The 12,613-nt window shown below is 37.8% G+C and overlaps 2 protein-coding genes across 2 annotated transcripts in view; both read right to left on the reverse strand.

Annotated features, from left to right (window-relative positions):
• The window catches only part of LOC306847679 (nuclear receptor subfamily 1 group D member 2-like), an 8,789-nt gene extending 7,099 nt beyond the window's left edge, over positions 1 to 1,690 (reverse strand). Inside the window, exons 1-2 of the mRNA XM_079381777.1 lie at positions 1,344 to 1,690; positions 45 to 263 (exon numbers count right to left, since the gene is read on the reverse strand). Coding sequence (XP_079237903.1) covers positions 45 to 263; positions 1,344 to 1,362 — 238 coding nt within the window. The 5' untranslated portion in view covers positions 1,363 to 1,690. The remainder of the gene's footprint in view (positions 1 to 44; positions 264 to 1,343) is intronic.
• Positions 1,691 to 4,864: 3,174 nt separating this feature from the next.
• rpl15 (ribosomal protein L15) lies at positions 4,865 to 8,543 on the reverse strand. Its single transcript, XM_079381647.1, has 4 exons — positions 8,501 to 8,543; positions 7,604 to 7,785; positions 6,157 to 6,293; positions 4,865 to 5,224 (listed from the first exon to the last, which is right to left on the reverse strand). Exons 2-4 carry the CDS (start codon positions 7,773 to 7,775, stop codon positions 4,919 to 4,921), a joined length of 615 nt encoding a protein of 204 aa, XP_079237773.1. The 5' UTR covers positions 7,776 to 7,785; positions 8,501 to 8,543; the 3' UTR covers positions 4,865 to 4,918.
• Positions 8,544 to 12,613: the final 4,070 nt, after the last annotated feature.

The following is a 12,613-nucleotide window of genomic DNA, read 5'->3' on the forward strand; positions in this document are numbered from 1 at the left end:
ACACTCCACAGATGTCTTTATTTTGACTCCGATCGGTCTCTCACTTGTAATGCCGCTCTTGGCTGTGGAGGGCGAGCGTGCCTTTCCCCCGCTGTGCCGTGGTGGGCGGGACTGAGGGGCCACAGCAAGAGCCTCGCCCTGTTGGCCCTGCCCCGCGTGGGGCGGAGAGCAGGACTGATAGCTGCTGTTGGAGGAGTCGCTGTGGCACGACTCAGGACTGGAGGCCGAGCTCGCGGAGCTAATGTAAGCTATAACTCCACCTGCTGGATGACAGAAGAGCAACACATTATTTTACAAACCTCCTTTCCCAAATCACGTGGACCCTAATATGCGGATATAAAGTCTAAAGCATACGAGATATGGCCTAGAGGTTGAGTCCACCTTTTCATGCATCTGCTGATAATTGTCTTTATCATTAATGATAGAAAGCAAATATATAAACAGTAAATGCAATGCATATAGGTGGATATTCACTGATGAAATTGCAAACATTTTCTTTGCCCTCGTGTCTTATTTTATGCAGCAGCCGGTCTTATTGTCAGAAAGCGGACCAGGCTGTATATGCTCTGTCTGTATGAGTTGACCTGATTTCTGCTGCCCTATTCTCACTGGTTAGGTAACACCATTATATAATACCTCTTACAGGGTGTAGGCATTACTGACAGACAATACGACTCGAATGCAATACTGAGAACTAACAAACAGCCCCCCCCAAACATTAATATCTCATTATATTATATATATATATATATATATATAAACAATAATCATGCCAAAAGTATTGTTGTCCTTTAATAATAAAGCAAACATAGTATGAACTTCTTAAAGAAAATATTTAAAAATAATAATAAAATAAAAATAAAAAAATCCAAGTGATCCAAATTCAGTCCAAATATTTCATTTTAAAATAAATTATTCTTTACAAAGGAAAAAAAACAAAGTTGATTGACATGTCCTTAGCCCCGCCCCCACGTGTACTACGCATGTCTTGTGGGAGCGTAAAAGCCAAAAAGTGGGTCAGACTTGGCCGCCTCACGTGTATCAGGAGCTGCAGACTGCCATGCAAATTATGCAACAGACGCGTCACGACTTCTCTCGACCAATCAGAGCAGACGCACAGCACTAGGCGAGCGGTCCATGTGAGTCGCGAGACTATAACACAAGCCTGGCGCTGTTAACCTACTTAGATTATCATGCTGCAAATAAAGTCATAAAAGCCCAAAACACACATCGACGCGCAGTAAACAGTCACAGCATCACGTGCAACTAACTTACATGTGTCGGTGTCATTTATTCAAATATACAGTCATATTCAAAGATAAATGTCAGCAGACTGATCTTACCAGCCTTTGTGAAATCCATGTCCTCCGACAGCTCAGAGCCGCAGTCACCTGTGTGTTTGTGCCGTTTTTACTCCGTTTACAGCAACTAACTAGTCGCTGTGTGCTCCTGTGAACGAGTATAACCAGACACTACCTGAGGAACATTTCTACCAAACCTACCAGATCATCTCAACCAACTAGCGCCGAAAACAAACCCTCAGGTGTCTTATAAAAACAGTAATAAATACACACGCCGGTGCTGGCTCAAATAATTCGACTGCAGATAAAGCCCGAAGGAGAAGAGCTCCTTGTGTATGAGAGTCTGAGAGTCGAGCTGCTGCTGGAGAAGAGAGAGTCCCGGATCATGTGACCGCTGCGCCACGGCTCCGCCTCCAGTATAACACTGACCCTGCTCCCCCTCAGCCCGGTGACCCCGGGGACACAGATCAAACCCTAGACCAGCTTAAGAAATGCCATGTTTGCAGTGCACCTAAAGTCAAAGAGAGATTTACTTATAGTGAGTCATGGAGTAGCATAAATCATTTCCTAGCTTTCCGGGCTGATTAATATTAATATTTTGATACATTTTATTTTTTTACATTTTCATTTAGTCATTTAGCAGACATTTCATGGAAGTCTCATTAGCTTAACGCAGTACACGTAGCAAGGTTATTTATTTTCTAATATATGTGACCCTGGACCACAGAACCAGTCATAAGGGTCAATATTTGGAAACTGAGATTTATACATCATCTGAAATTCTGAATAAATAATATTTCCATTGATGTATGGTTTGGACAATATTTGGCCGAGATACAACAATTAGAAAATCTGGAATCTGAGGGTGCAAAAAAATCAAAATATTGAGAAAATCACCTTTAAAGTTGTGCAAATGAAGTTCTTAGCAATGCATATTACTAATCAAAAATTAAGTTTTGATATATTTATGGTAGGAAATTTACAAAATATCTTCATGGAACATGATCTTTACTTAATATCCTGATGATTTTTGGAAACTGATCATTTTGACCCATTCAGTGTATTTTTGGCTCTTGCTACAAATATACCCGTGCTACTTATGACTGCTTATGTGCTCCAGGGCACACACACACACACACACACACACACAGACAGAGATACACACACACACACACACATATATATATATATATATATACACAAAAAAAAAAAAGTAGATAGAATAGAAAAAGTATGGAGAAAGCTAGTTTAGGGTCAAGTGTGTTTTTTTAAACAAAAAAGACCACAAATAGATTAAATATAATTATAATAGAGAGCGCTAGGGTCAGATAAAGATGGAAGAGATGTGTTTTTTTAACAAGATTTAATGAACAAATGTAATTTTTGATTAACAATATTGAGAATAGTCAATTGCAGATTCAAGATTTAAAATAAGTACAGTAACTAAAATTATTTATATAAAAACAAAACTAAAATGCCTAAAATGAGTTTGTCATTGAAATAATGTGTAACACTGCAGCTCTACACATCTCTATAAGCTTCATTTTTCTAAACCATTAAAAAAAGAAAAGAAATGAAGAACAGAAGTGGTAAACCTTGCAACAACTAGTCTAAACATTAGAAAGTCAGATTAGAAAGATTTATTTTTAATGCATTATTTATTATAATTAGATTTGCATCTATCCTATAGCTCCAATAGTAGAGCATGGCGCTAGCAACGCCAAGGTCATGGGTTCGATTCCCAGGGAAAGCAAGAGCTGATAAAATGTAAAAACTGTAACTTGAATGCAATGTAAGTCGCTTTGGATAAAAGCGTCTGCTAAATGCATAAATATAAATCAATGGCTAGTTCATTAATGTCACTTTATGGCTCAAAGACACAACAGGCTCTAGAAACCTTTAAGAAAGTGTGTAATACGCAGCACTGAGGCGATGAGCGTGTGAGATGCTTCTCATGCCAAACACCGCTTAGCTTTTCCACTCCATCTCAGGCTCGGGCCACAGAGGTCAAGGGTCAGAGCAGCAGGACCTCCGGCTAAATATGAACATGCACAAAAAGAAATGTAGATTCTAGAGATGCCACAAGAATGAGTTTAAAAGATTCACTGGCTGTTCCAGTCACCCTTAAAGCTCCTTATAACACAGAGCAATAAAACAGCTATCTCATGTACTGTTGTTGAATGAGATTCATTTAATGAAAGCTAACACAAACACTTGTCATCAAAAAACATTTCAAGAGAACTTTTTTTATTTCAAATATTATATTAGAAAATGAGTGCAGCAAATGAAGATAGAACGGCTGATTTGGTATTATTTGTGACACTTGTTACTCACACACACATACTCTGCACATCTGAGGAAGATCATTTTAACACAGGTGTCACTGCAATTTAAATTCTGTGCAACTCATTAAAATGTTCTCCATTCCACTTTGCATAATGGATAGGTATAATGGGGTAACATTTATTCAGGATAGAGACACAACAATATATATATACAGTGGGGCAAATAAGTATTTGATACACAGCTGATGTTTCAAGTTTCCCCCTCTTACAAAGAATGGAGAGATCTGTACATTTTCATCGTAGGTACACCTCAACTGTGAGAGAGAAGCAACTGAGTTTTCTTTTATATTCTGTCTAAGATTATTGCTGACGTCTAAAAGGGAGAGCTTTTAAACAGGGCCAGACACACACACAAATGTGTGACTTTGGTTAAAAAAGATAAGAAAGGCCCCATTTAGAATCGCCCTGGACAACCAACCAGTCTTTAAAAGACTGTCATCCCTAGCAATCTGCCTCCTAACGAAGATGAAAGTTTGTGTTTTCCTCTCAGATCACTCTTAAACTAAGACTCCTAGTTAGACATTTTGAAGCTAAATTATGAGCGGAGATGATTCTGAGCTTTAATAAGGGCCGTGTTTTCCTCGTGTGATGTGGATGTCACTTCTCATTCAACAGCCCAACAGATGGAATCTCTTTTAGAAATGTAGTGTTACAAAAATCATTGAAAACTTTCAAATACTTAAAATGTTACGCATTTACAAACATTAATTACTTTTTGTTTATATAAATATATAATCTAATACCGCATCAGTATTTTGTTTTGTCCTCTTAAGAGTGAAAATGTTACCTGATTGTGATTATCTTTATACAACTCTGGTTGAATTTGATTGGCTGAGCTGCATTACAAATATTAAGATACAGTATATTAACTTAGTAACGTTGTATAAATACATAAATATCACACTCCCAATAGTGCCATTGTTATGAATGTCAGTCTCATGCTGCATATAAACCAACCTGCTCGGTGAAAATAAGATATTTTTAGAAGCAAATACAGGCAAAACTACCAAGACTTTCCTGTTCATCTTCAACCCCAGGAATGAGTGGAGTAAACATCACCTAACACTCAAACTGTCCCATAAAGCAGCTGAATGCAGTCTAAACATGTCAACCTCACAGCCCAAAGAAAACAAGCGGAAGCTACTCATTGTAGATCATAACACATGCTGCTCATTACATCCCTGTTCATCTCCAAGCTCACAATAAAGACACACCATGTGACCATACAAAGGTACTTTATTTGGACAAATGTACAGTTGTGGCACGCATTGTTTAGCGGTAACGGTGCAGCTGCAGGGTGTTGCGTCTCTTCCAGGCCGCATGTCGAGAGCCGCCGATGGTGAGGTGGAACTTGTGGCCCTTGCCCAAACCACGGCTCTTCTTGCCAGCGGACGTGAGCCCACGCATTTCCCTGTGCTTGTGCACAGCCTTGGTGATCCATTGCGTGTCGGGGTTGCGTCTGATGGCTTTGTGGAAGGTGTCGATGAGGACCACTTCAAAGAACTTGTATGTGGAGTCTTCTCCAACCCAGTAGGAGTTGAGCACCCGCAGACCTCCACAGTGACGGCCCGCGCGCTCCTGAAAACACACGAGGAGCACAGATTAGAGCGACACCACAACACGAGACGCATGGGAAAATTAAATAATTCATTAGGTACAGGTGAGAAACTCCACAGACATCACATTGTGCATACTGAAGCCATGAGGAATGGTCAAAATAAACGTATTTAGTTACCACTTGTAGTACACCTGAACCCACCACTAGTGTAAGAAAGGTGTCTTCAAGTGTACTGCAAGTGGTAAGATTCATTTTTAATATATTAAGTACTCAATTAACAATCAATCATCGCACACCAGCAGGTAATAGATAGGTGTGTTGGAGAAAAACACCAAAAGAGACTTCTTGTATTTCCAATAAGCCTCGTCCCAATGTTTTCTGAACTTTGACCAGCTTGTAAATTACAACGATGTTACCCAACAGGTGAACAAAACATTAGCTGGCCAAATCGGTCATAAAGAGCAGTGTTTACCAACTCCACAAGCACGCCTGTCTGTTCAGAAACCACCTCACCTTTACCCAGACGATGTCAGCCTAAACTAAACAGCAACTCTCTCCACAGGGAAAGTGATTTTAACAAGCGTTACAGACTGATCTACTGTGAGCTACGAGGTTGGTTGATGGTATATGCTTTTGTTAAAGCCAACAGATCACATGACCAACTTTATTTATTTATATAACCTCATTTTTTTTTCTTTTTGCCAGAAATGTTAATCATTAACAATGATTCTGCAAAGAAACCTCCATCAATCAGAAGAGCGCAGTAAAAAATCAGTTCCAGTCTAGAGGTGTCCATTATTGACATGTACAGGTCGTAAAGTCTACCCAGAAATCCCTGTAAACCCATGATGGTAAATGTGTGCTTATGCTTTTTAAAAGTGCCCATTGTGCATATAAAAACTTAAATCTGTTTCAGTGTGACTGACTGCAGATCCCTGCTCATGTTACGCACCTCAGCTACTGACTGCAGGCTGCGTGCAAACTTGATCTGGTTGATGCCGTGGTGCACGGGTTTGCCGTAGGTGGCACCTTTAGGCACGGGGCGCTTGCGGCCTCCACGGCGCACACGTATGCGGTAGATGACGTAGCCTGTTTGAACAAAAGCAGAGAGTTTAGATACAGACTCAAGAAACACGAGCCATAAAGCTCATTTGAATTGAATTGAACTACAGAGAGAGAGAGAGAGAGGTCAAGCGAGTATCAACTAAACAGAAGTTTATATTCATTTGGTCAACTTGGACCTTAATCTCCAAATAAAACATACGAGTGTTTTGTGTGACATAAGATATGCTTCCATCCACTTATTTTTTTAGTGCATTTTGGAATATTGAAAAAAAAGAAGCTGGATGGAAATGCCAAGTTGTGCATAAATTCTACAAATGCACAAAAAATAAATTGTGCATAAACTTCAAAGGAAACACATTTACCAAATAAATTCCACCTTGCGCATCAAAAAGTCATGTGACTTTGCACGATGAGAAGGGACATCTGAATCGTTCTGAAGCGCCTGAGCAAAGCCTGTCATCGACGGTGTTCACAAACAGCAGCATCTGGAATTCTGGCGTATTCTGCACCACAGACTCATACCGCCACCTACTGTTTTTATTCATACATGGATGATAGTCTCGTCTCTATTCATATTTTACTTCACTGTTAGTTTTATTCCAGGTTCACCCAAGCTGTATTTCTGGCGGTGTGCTCCGCTCTCATGTCAATAAACCCAGCTTGTGTAGCATCTGCCTCCGAAAGCAATGACTGCATTTATTGTGTTCCGTCTGCTTGCTCTGAGGCGCAAGTAATTCATCATGTGTGACCCTGGACCACTAAACCAGTCTCAAGTCGCTGGGCTATATCTGTAGCAATAGCCAACAATACATTGTATGGGTCAAAATTATTCATTTTTCTTTTATGCCAAAAATCATTACGATATTAAGTAAAGATCATGTTCCATGAAGATATTTAGTAAATTTCCTACTGTAAATATATCAAAACTTAATTGTTGATTAGTAATATGCATTGCTAAGAACTTCATTTGGACAACTTTAAAGGAGATTTTCTCATTATTTTGATTGTTTTGCACCCTCAGATTCCAGATTTTCAAATAGCGTAATATATAGGTGAATAAATACGCTTTCAGATGATGTATAAATCTCAATTTCAAAACGTTCACATTTATGTGATCCAGGGTCACATGCAGGGAAATTATTATATTTAGCAGCTTCTAGTTTTCTTAGTGATATTTAGTGCCAGTTTATCAGGAAGTGATGATTTTGTTCTCTTTGACACGGTGGATGTAAACGGTATTTTATGTGATATTTGTGCATAAGTTTAACTACAATCTTTGAATGCAAACATAGCTAGAGCATTATAAAACTAATGCACAGCAACTCTCCACTCACCCTGCTTGGCCTTGTATCCCAGCCTGCGGGCTTTATCGGGTCTGGTGGGTCTCGGGGCCCGGTGAAGGGACGACAGCTGACGGTACTGCCAGCACCGCACACGCTGCAGAAACCTCATCACGTCCGACTGCTTCTTCCTCCAGAGCTCCTGCATGTACTTGTACGCTCCCATGATGCCTCACCTGCAGCACCAACAATACAAGACCACTATCAGTCATGCATTACATGTATTACACACTGCAGTACACTCAGAAGCACACACAAGGGATCTGTTTAGAGACTGAATCAAATACACGTGTATGAATAACACACAAAAAATAAAGTTAAGGTTATTGTCATCTATGACCCTATTTCAGTTAATACCACATGGAACGTCTACATTTCTAATACTACTAATCACAAGATTTGCTTTTAATTAATGAAGACACTTCTTCTTAAAGGGCCAGATACACTTTAATTCCAATCTTGATGTCCGTGTCGCTTTTAATCAACAATAACACGCTACTTCTAATGAGCAAGTGTGTATAAATTCAGAAAGGAGTTATTGGTTATATCTCAGACTTTAAATTGTTTTAGAGGATTGTAGTATAATTAATAGCGGTGTTATGTAGAGTTTGGTCATGCTGTTACATTCAGACAAAACAATTCCGCTCTTCAGCCACGAACAATGATTTATAAAGATTTAATAAATGCATTTCCCGAAAATGATTGTTGATACCGAAACACAATTCCGCTTTAAAATCCCCCTACAACATCATTCTCGCGGAAAATAACGGTCTGCGAGCAAAGCTGAGATGTTCCGCACTAAACACAGTAATCGTGTGACTCGGATGATATTAACTGCGTTATGATTCTTGATGGATTCTACATTCAGAAAAATGAGAAAGTCTCGCTTACTTTGATGGCGCGCTAACCGGAAAGGGAGAGAACGATTACCCATAATGCTTTATGAGGCCGTTCCATCGTATTTCCGGTTCCGGTCGTTAAAGATTTCTGGGAAACGTAGTCTCTTTAGACACTTTAACCAACTACATATTTCATAAGCTTCAGGCTAAATAATATGATTTGTCTCTTCTCTCATCAGACTCAGAAGAAGCAGCAGCGACTCAAGCACACAGTGAGGACACTGAAAGGCTTATATATTAATATTCATCTGATTATTATGTACTAGTAACAGTTAATCATCAAACAAACACTAAACTGAGCGTTATATTCAGCTGCGTAATATTTCATTAAGTTTGAAATGCTTGTTATTTCTGTGCATAATGGCGTCTAAAAGTCTTGGACGACAATTCATTATTTCTTCAATTAAATCTACAAATAAAGAAACGCTTGCACTGGTCAGATATAAATGAGTAATACTTTATTAATTAATTTGAATATTCTGTATCTTGCTGGAGAACACGTGCATCGGGTTTTGTCCATTTCTGTCATTTTTAATATAATATAAATAAAGACCCTCGAACACTATCTACTTGTTTTCTTTAAATGTAAAATGCAAAACATATATATGTGTATACACACACACACACACACACACACACACAAACACACACACACTCTCACTCTCTCTCACACACACACACACACACACACACACACACACACACACACACACTCACTCACTCACTCTCTCACACACACACACTCACTCTCTCTCTCACACACACACACACACACACACACACACACACTCACTCACTCACTCTCTCACTCTCTCTCACACACACACACACACACACACACACACACACACTCTCTCTCTCACACACACACACACACACACTCACTCTCTCTCACACACACACACACACGCACACACACACACACACACACACACTCTCTCTCACACACACACACACACACGCACATATGTATAAATATGTATCATTATATATATGTGTGTGTGTATATTCATTGTTCATATATAAATACACACACACATGAATTAGCATTAACACCTGCTACTCATCAGCTATCTGAATGGTAAAACAATTAGTTTTAATGCTTAAAGTAATACTTAATAAAGTAAATTCTCAAGCTTAATTATGTATTGTCAGACAGAAGCAGGTTCATTAGATACTCATGATAAAATACAGATAAAACACATTTTATTTAGAGATAGAAATGCTGCGGTTATCTTATTGATTATCTGGAAGACTGGCTTTATGGGCTGTTCTTCATTCTTTATGCTGTTTTCTCTCCTCTTTTTTATTATTGCATTATTCATCATTAGCTGTTATTAAATATACATTACTTATAGGGTCTTACAATATTTCTATGTTTGTCGGCATATGATTTATATAAAATAATAATTTCTGTTTGACACTGTAACAGATCAAGACCGTCATTTGAATCAGTTGTTAAATTGTCATGCATTTATTACTCGGAGTCAGACAGTCATATTCATAAAAGGATGTTAAAGAGGTGCAGAGACAAACGGCACTCAGGAGGACATATACGTGTGTGTGTGTGTGTGTGTGTGTGTGTGTGTGTGTGTGTGTGTGTGTGTGAACTCTACGACCCTCGAGGGCTGCGAGAGGGGCTGGATTTACCCAAACACTTCTTCTCAGCGTCGACAGCCTGGAGTCCTTCAGAAAAGTCGAGCTCTTACAGAAGAAGATAGACAAGTCCAGAGACAAAAAAGAGGCATGAAAGAATATTTCAAATACAAATCTGTCAAATATCACCCCGTAAATATATACACCCCCAGTCAAAAGGTTTTGAACAGAAAGTTTTTTAAGCCTGCATTTATTTGATCCAAAGTACAGCAAAAATAGTCAAATTGTGAAATATTTTTACTATTTAAAATAACTGCTTTCTATTGTAATATATTGTGAACTGTATTTTATTCCTGAGATCAAATCTGTATTTTCAGCATCATTACTGCGGTCTTCAGTCACATGATCTTCAGAAATCATTCTATGATGATCTGCTGCTCAAGAAACATTTCTTATTATTATGTTGAAAACAGCGGAGTAGATTTTTTTCAGGTTTGTTTGATGAATAGAAAGTTCAGAAGAACAGCAGTTATCTATCAAAGAATCCTGAAAAAATGTACTCGACTTATTTAAATATTATTATTAATAAGAAATGTTTCTTGAGCAGCAGATCAGTATATTATTATGATTTCTGAAGGATCGAGTGACGCTGAAGACTGGAGGAATGATGATGAAATTTTTTTTTTTTAATAAATTGATTTATGATCAGAAGAGACAGTGAAAACATTTAAAATGTTACAAAATATTTTATTTAAAAAAGCTGTTCTTTTGAACTTTTTATTCATCAAAGCATATGGAATTTCTTTTACAAAATATTATGCAGCAAAAACTTTATAAATATTATTTTTTTAAATGATTAATAAGAATAAGCAGCATATCAGCATATTACAATGATTTCTGAAAGAGATGTATTAAAATAGAAAATAGTTATTTCAGATTGTAATATTTTATAATGTTGCTGTTTTACTGTATTTTTGATCAAATAAATGCAGCCTTGTAAGCATAAGAGACTTCATTAAAAACATTTAAAAATCACATTTCCAAACTTTTGGCAAGCACCGTGTATAGACAGATATATGTAATATTAAAAAAACCATTTTAAAACGCTAAGAAACAAACATTCTCCAATAATGAATTTCTCTTTGTTTTTAAGAAACATGATGCTGCTCCGGATGATTTCTGGTGTGAGCTGTCCTCACTCTGTGTGTGTGTGAGTGTGTGTGCGTGCGTGTGTGTGTGTGTGTGTGTGTGTGTGATGGTGCTGGGGAATAAGTGTGACCTGCGCGAGCGGAGGCAGGTGGATCAGGACGCGGCGCAGCAGTGGGCGCGCGGTGAGAAGCTCAAACTCTGGGAGGTGACGGTCACAGACAGAAGCATTTTTTTTTACACCATTAAGGACTTTATTCTGAAGCTCTAAAGCAAAAGGTTTCATTCTCATTAGCGCAGTTCTTCCACATTTCTGACATTCAGTTTTTGTAACTCATCATTCATTATGGTTGAGTTCAAAATCATTATGGTTCTTATTAATTCAATAAAAATACAGTATTTTACAATTTAAATGTGTTATAGAAATCAATGTCTTTTTACATTATAGGCTTCATTTATTTATGCAAAAATATTTTTTTATAAACTCATTTATTTTGCGATGGAATAAGACCTGGACGTGAGAATCTATAGTTGCATTTATATAAAATGATATAATGGTACAGGAGAGAGAAAATGAACCATTTAAGTGCTTCTTCTGTCCTTCAGATGTGAACTTCAGTCAAGAACTGGCATAAAGTGAATTAAGATGCCATTTAATAAAAATACGGCAAAATACGCTGTTATGTTAAAGTCATATAGTGTGTATGATGATGTCTTCCAGCGTTATTTCCAAAACTAACTCTAATCATATAACAGCTGTTCTTTCCATTTCATCTCAAAGCGTTACAAACCCAAAGCTATAACGGGGCAGTCAGTGAGAGATGCTTTAAACGCCTGAACTGCACAGGAAAGCATTATACGGATGCTACAGTAAGTAGAGGAAAACTGCAGCGGTAATCAACGGATATTTGTGAAATCCTTGTCTTAGTAGTGCGTTTCATTTATGTGAAATACATTTATACACAATATTTATACACAGACAGTGTTTACACTCACCATGTGATGGCTGATTTAACCAAATACATGTTTATTGACTGGATGGACTGTCCACTTATTTCTGTTTGCGGTTATCAATATTTAACAGCAACATGCTGTAATATTGGACAAGAATCTTGTGCAAGACAAAAAATGAACTGATATTTTCCATTACGAAAACAAAGCCTAGCACTGCATCATGATTTTACACACCTCCACAATTCTCCTTACCGTAATAAGAAATCTCATTCTTGTTGTAATCAGCATAGATTAAAACAGCAAAACAAATACTACTTTGATGTATATATTCTTAATTTTTTTATTTGCCTTACCGTAATGAGAATGAGATTTCACAAAGCAGAAAAGTCCTTCATATTTTTTCTTAAGA

This window comes from Barbus barbus (genome assembly GCF_936440315.1).
Source record: "Barbus barbus genome assembly, chromosome: 27".
NCBI classification, from domain to species: domain Eukaryota; kingdom Metazoa; phylum Chordata; class Actinopteri; order Cypriniformes; family Cyprinidae; genus Barbus; species Barbus barbus.

Bases quoted from the DNA above. Each gene is read 5' to 3' on its own strand.
- rpl15 (XM_079381647.1), bottom strand. From the start codon at position 7,775: ATGGGAGCGTACAAGTACATGCAGGAGCTCTGGAGGAAGAAGCAGTCG. The intron at 6,294-7,603 runs GTGAGTGGAGAG...TTGTTCAAACAG, and splicing joins GGGATACAAGGCCAAGCAGG to GCTACGTCATCTACCGCATA. The intron at 5,225-6,156 runs GTGCGTAACATG...GTGTGTTTTCAG, and splicing joins GCCTGCAGTCAGTAGCTGAG to GAGCGCGCGGGCCGTCACTG.